The following is a 6,000-nucleotide window of genomic DNA, read 5'->3' on the forward strand; positions in this document are numbered from 1 at the left end:
TGCACAGACATGACATAATTTATCCTCATTTATCCTCATTTATTTGAATCTCTCACATTTAGTGCATGGTTTGATAGTTCACTCTCTCTCTCTTATAGGCTACATGGTACACAGTGCGTCCTATGATGATGTCCTAAACAACAGATGGTCAACCAGACCCTCAAGTGGAACACACCTTCCTGTTGAAAACCTCAAGCCCAATTCCAGGTGCGATCCAGCATATGACAGGATTCTTGCACACAGATGCAAACATATCCCATCAATTCATTCACTATTTTACATGCTTTACATGTTTGCATGTTTGTTGCACATTCTTTCATGTGTTTTCTATAGTCTGCAATGATTGAAATTGAATACAAAGCAGTTTGCATGTAAAGGCTCACAAAAAGACAACTGGAACAAGTTCTCAATGGAGATCTTTTGGGAGCCTTCCTAAATCATGCTTAATCCAACAATATGCTGAAGGCTTGCTGGTATACAAATCTACAAAATCATTTCCACTTCCTTTATTGGACATACATTTATATGAATGGGTAATTTATTTTCCCCTTGTTGTGCAACATCATCTAGGAATAGTTTTGGTGATGTACATTTTTCCAAACATCTTTTGCTACGTCTTAAACTATCTCTGACAAGATAACTGATCTAAGATGTAGTTGAATATGTTAAATAAAAGACAGGTTAAGTCAGGGGAGCAATATATAATTAGTAGGTCTGTCATATTATGTCATAACTTGTTAATGCATCCATTCAGTTTGACATATTTGTTTCATTCAGTGCTGTGTGATTTCTGAGTCTTTGGAGCGGATTGGAACTGATCAATCAAACCCAGATAGGAAGTTTGACTAAAGTCATTTGCATTTTTTTTTATGGTGAAATTGAATTATCATTATCATTTTTTTTGAAAGATAGTAATATATTTATTTTGCAATGATGCATTAAATCAATCAAAAGTGACAGTAAAGACATATATCATTTTACAAAAGATTTCAATATCAAATAAATGCTGTTCTTTGAACTTTCTATTCATCAAAATCACACCATTCCACAACTGTTTTGAACATTGATAATAATAAGATGTTCTTGAGCACCAGATCAGCATATTAGAAGGATATTGAATGACTGCTGAAAATTCACAGGAATAAATGAAAATATACTAAAATAGAAAAGAGTTTTTTGAAATTGTAATTCATATTTCACAAGTATTTTTGATTAAAAGAAAACTGCAGCCTTGGTGAGCATAAAAGACTTCTTTCAAAATCATTACAAAATCTTAATAACCCTAAACTTTTGAACGGTAGTGTAAATAAGTTGTTGTTGTACCAGTAGAGGAATGTTGCATAAATTTCATCCACACAAAATTGCCTGATCTAATAATTACTCAAAGGTGTATTATTTAGTTTTCTTAAAATCAGATCTTTTAGACTGAGAGCCCTAATAATGATTTAATATTAAATAATTATACTCCTCACCCTCCAAAATACAGAAGCATAAGTGAGTTGTTGTTTTTTTACTTACTAAAAAAATTGCTATTTTGCAATATTGCTATTACCAACACATTTTAGCAGCAGTAGATAAAGGAGGTGTTTATGGGCTGTCTGGACATTTTCCAAGGATTTGAAGTGATTTCTGCCTACCAGACCTTTCTAAATGCTTTCTTCACCAAGCAGCATGCCTTCAGTGGTGCATTACGACACCCATGAGCTGTTCCACAGATTTCCGCAAAATTGAAACACCTGCCATTCAGAAAGTTCTGCATATCCCTTATGCAAATTTGTTTATTAAATAATTTCTACCTATTCAGGTATAGTACTCCCAGCACAGATTTTGCTTCAAAATCAGCGCAGAAAATGCAAAAATCATCCGCAGATCTCATCTAGTGCTGCACACTGGTTACTCACACATGCATAAACGCATGCAGCTGTGTGCAACACCCCAGGTTTGATTGACATTTGTTTTGTACACTTTCCCAGGCAGGCAGACTCTCTCCATCACTACCTTGAGAAAACACTTGAATGCAAATGCACTCATTACAGATGTTTGGTTCATACATCAAATGTGGAATGTGAGGATGAAGTTGTTTTTATTGTCCCCTGGGATTCATTTAGAAGCCTCTGTTATTATAGCCTCTCAGCCGAGCTCAGTGACTGACAACTTTATAATTCACGCATGAAGTGTTGATAAGTTTTATGAATGATTTGCAATAGCTTTTAGAACTAGGTAAATAGCCCATACTGTGGACAATAACAGCTCCTTCTTAGTCAAAGCAACAATGACAAACCACTTGGATGCCATATCGAGACTGGAGCTTTCATCAATTCCATGAAGAATTATGGTCAGAAGAAGAAGGAAAAATAAGACACACATACTGTACACACACACACACACACACACACACACACACACACACACACACACACACACACACACACATTCTTAGTAATTTATGGTCAAAAGGACAAGGAAAACTGCACATGGACATCCACATCCTCACTGAAATATGACAGGCCCCCTCCCCACTCTCCCTCTGGCGGTTTGACTGTAATTGTCCATTTTCTCTTTATTTTGGTCAGAGTTTCCACGTGGCTGTGCTAATTTGATCCAGCAGTGCTGATTTTATGTCATTAAACGGGTCCTGAGTTAAACTAAGTGAAGCATGAGCTTACCGAACAGCTTCTCACAGGCAGAACAGTGCTGTTAGCTCAGCCCTTTGAACTTCATCGCAGTTCTCTGGTTTAATTTCTTTGCTTGTCTAATTTATCCTCAGAGGTAAAGGATGTGCCAGAGTCAGAATAAGTGCTTGTGGTCTGGTATTTGTCACTTTTGTCAGATTGGAAATTCCATGTTGATGTGTTATTCTCTTGCTCACCCTCTTTGACATGCAGCCTTTTCTTGTCATTATTCCTTGTCAGCCTTTTCTTTAAGCCAGAGGCTCATTCTTATAATTTCCTCTCATGCATTTTATAAATGCACATTTTAACTGTGGCCTTTCCTTTTCCTTTTTTTCTTCCTTTGTCCTTTTATTTTCCAACCTCTTTTCCTCTTCAACATTTGAATTTTATTTTCAGTTATTCATTTTCATTTCTATACATTCCTTTGGTTTTATTTTTTCATTGTATTTCTTCAGTTTGCTTCACTTTTTCCTTTTTTTTCTTTTCCTTTATTTATTCTACCCCTTTTCTTTCCTTTCATTTCCTCTTAGTTTCCCTATATATTTTCCTTTCATTTTCCCTTTCCTTTCTTTTCATTTCCTTTTTCAGTTTCTTATCTTTTTTCTTTTTTTCTCATCCATTTTATTTCCTTTATTTGTCCTCTATTTCCATTATTTGTCCTACAATTTCCTCTTTTCTTCTTTCTCCCTTTTATTTTCCTACCTTCTTCCTATTTTTCATTTTTCTTTCATTTCAATGCTTCCTTTTATTTCCTTTCATTTTCCTACATTTTCCTTTTCTTTCTTTTAATTTCCATTCCCTTTTGCTTTCATGACCTTTTTTTTCCTATAATTGTTTTCTTTCTTTAAATTTTCTTGCCCTTTTATAGTTTCCTCCAGCCCTTGTCATTCAATCCTTATGCTCTCATTGTAAATTGTAAGTTATGAGTGTTTAGTTAAGTTTTAGATGTACATATAGGATGCTTTTATAAAAATAGTCTCTTCATGACAGCAAACCATGCTTTAAATATGGCAGATTTTATATGTGTATGTTCTTATTCTTGTTCTTAGGTATTACTTCAAAGTTCAAGCAAAGAATTTCTTTGGACTGGGGCCACTCAGTGAAACTTTAACATACGTCACAGAGTCAGGTGAGTCTTCTCTTGTCTGAACCCATACGTTGATGGTTTAAAATGTTTTGATAAATAGTAATTCAATTTGTGTTTTCTTTAATCTAGATGATCCCCTGCTCATAGAGAGACCCCCAGGTAAGAGATACATCAATTAACATTATATTCCTGTATGTTTTATGTTCTCTTCTTCATGTGCTAAAAAGACTAGCTTTTTTATGCTGATGTGGTGGTGTCCCAACAACCAGCAAGATTACCTTGGTCAATCATCTTCATCAGAAAATATTGTACTAATCAAGCTAGGTTTTGAGTCAGCATAGCTGTGTTTGCACTAACTAGCAAAAAACAGCTGATCTAAGCAGGTCTTTTTATAAGAACCATTGTTCCCTTTTTCATGATATTTTTTAAACATAATGACCTCAACTTAATTCCCTTTCTAGGTGGGGAGCCCATCTGGGTCCCATTCTCATTCAGGTATAACCCAGCCCACAGTACCTGTAAAGGAAGTCAGTTTGTCAAGCGCACCTGGTACAAGAAGTTTGTAGGTGTCGTCCTCTGCAACTCACTGCGCTATAAGATCTTCATGGGAGATGGACTGAGAGGTACTGACCTTCCTTTCTAACAACATAATACATTTAAAACTCTGATCTACTGCTTAGTGTGTCGGTAATATGAAGCGGTCTTTTTTTGGAGTGCTGGCCTTAAAGCCTTGGAAGTATCCAATCCAAACCACAGTTTCCCTCAGCTAAACTCAACACACTGTCTGAGGTTTGGGTCCAAAGGGATACTCAAGCTACGAATGTTTTCCATTTTAGAAACATTCTACAGCGTCGCTGATACATTTGGCCATGGAGAGGACCACTGCCAGTTTGTGGACTCCTATCTAGATGGAAGGACAGGACCACACAATCTCTCTCTCAACCTACCCACAGCTCAAGGTACGACATCTCTGAGCATGCTCTGTAGTTTGGCTTCACTTGAAGCCTCAAATCTTCATATCATCTCTGTGTTTGCTCACTGCCGCTTAAGGGGGTGATCAATCAGCATTGTAACATGATGCCGTTTGTGGATTTCAGGATATTATCGCTCATACAGGCAAGAGCCAGTGAATTTCGGAGCCATTGGCAGGCGCACACCACATCCTTTCGTTGGCTGGTATGAATGTGGAGTTCCAATCCCTGGAAAGTGGTAACAGGGGGAAACTCCAAGAGGACATTTCCACAGGCAATCACATACCATGTGTTCTCTTCCTATATCTACCAGCCAATCACAGAGGTGAACTATTGCTCACCATGGCAAACAAACCTAAATCATATAGCATCTGCTTCTGATGGAAGGAATATAGTTCTTTGAGTAACACTAATATTTCTACGTATTCGATATCAAGCACTTTTAAAAAAAAAATCAGTCTGTATATGAGGAAATTGCAGCATGTGTATTTGAGTTTATTAACAGTGTTTTATTTTCATGTGTTCTGTATTAGTAATTATTTCACATTCAACTTTACCTGGAATATTTATCTTACAGTAACTTCAAAGAAACACAAATTGTTGGCTTGTTCAATATCAAAGCGCAAGATTAAATGAATTAGTAATGTCTGAGAACAAAAATATGACATTTGCAATGATGTAACAATTTTATCTGAGTGATGTTTGCTGTTGTTTATATAACTTGCTGAGGTTTTGTACTCTTACATTTTTGTATTAACCTCTTTTTAAACAAAAGTTGGCATGGAAGTATTGCCCATATTAGGGCAGATTGAAAAAAAAACTATTTTTATTTGCTCAGGAATGGTTCAGATTTGAATAAAGGTGCTATGGAGAAAATGTAACATGATCTTCATCTCCCTTTGATAAATAATAAGGTGCCACAGACTTCTGTTCATTACACACTGGGGGCTCTATCTTGCACCCGGCGCAAATGACTTTGTACACTGACGCATGTATCATTCCTATTTTGCACCCGCGCAAAGCGGGCTTTTCCCTCCACAGACACACGTCGGTAAACTAGGAAATGAACTTGCGCTCCCCGGGGCGGTTCAGCGCAAAGAGGAGGCGTGTTCCGGCGCAAACTTTCCCTCATGCTATTTTGCTGTTCTATAAAACAATTCCGCCACTGACCAGAAAAAACCTAGTCTAAAGGCAGTGGCGCGGTGCGCGTTGTTCATAATGCTATTTTAAGCGCGCATGCTTGGCCATATTGTAGCGGGTGCACAACGCG

At 37.0% G+C, this 6,000-nt stretch overlaps 1 protein-coding gene across 2 annotated transcripts in view; it reads left to right on the forward strand.

Annotated features, from left to right (window-relative positions):
- The window catches only part of fndc1 (fibronectin type III domain containing 1), a 40,919-nt gene extending 35,308 nt beyond the window's left edge, over window positions 1-5,611 (forward strand). For both annotated transcript variants that reach the window (XM_056240054.1, XM_056240055.1), the window contains 6 exons: window positions 99-207; window positions 3,722-3,801; window positions 3,889-3,918; window positions 4,221-4,382; window positions 4,596-4,718; window positions 4,857-5,611. In XM_056240054.1, coding sequence (XP_056096029.1) covers window positions 99-207; window positions 3,722-3,801; window positions 3,889-3,918; window positions 4,221-4,382; window positions 4,596-4,718; window positions 4,857-4,972 — 620 coding nt within the window. In that variant the 3' untranslated portion in view covers window positions 4,973-5,611. The remainder of the gene's footprint in view (window positions 1-98; window positions 208-3,721; window positions 3,802-3,888; window positions 3,919-4,220; window positions 4,383-4,595; window positions 4,719-4,856) is intronic.
- Window positions 5,612-6,000: the final 389 nt, after the last annotated feature.

This window comes from Rhinichthys klamathensis, unplaced genomic scaffold (assembly GCF_029890125.1).
Source record: "Rhinichthys klamathensis goyatoka isolate OS25496 unplaced genomic scaffold, OSU_Roscu_1.1 h1tg000579l_1, whole genome shotgun sequence".
Lineage (NCBI taxonomy): Eukaryota > Metazoa > Chordata > Actinopteri > Cypriniformes > Leuciscidae > Rhinichthys > Rhinichthys klamathensis.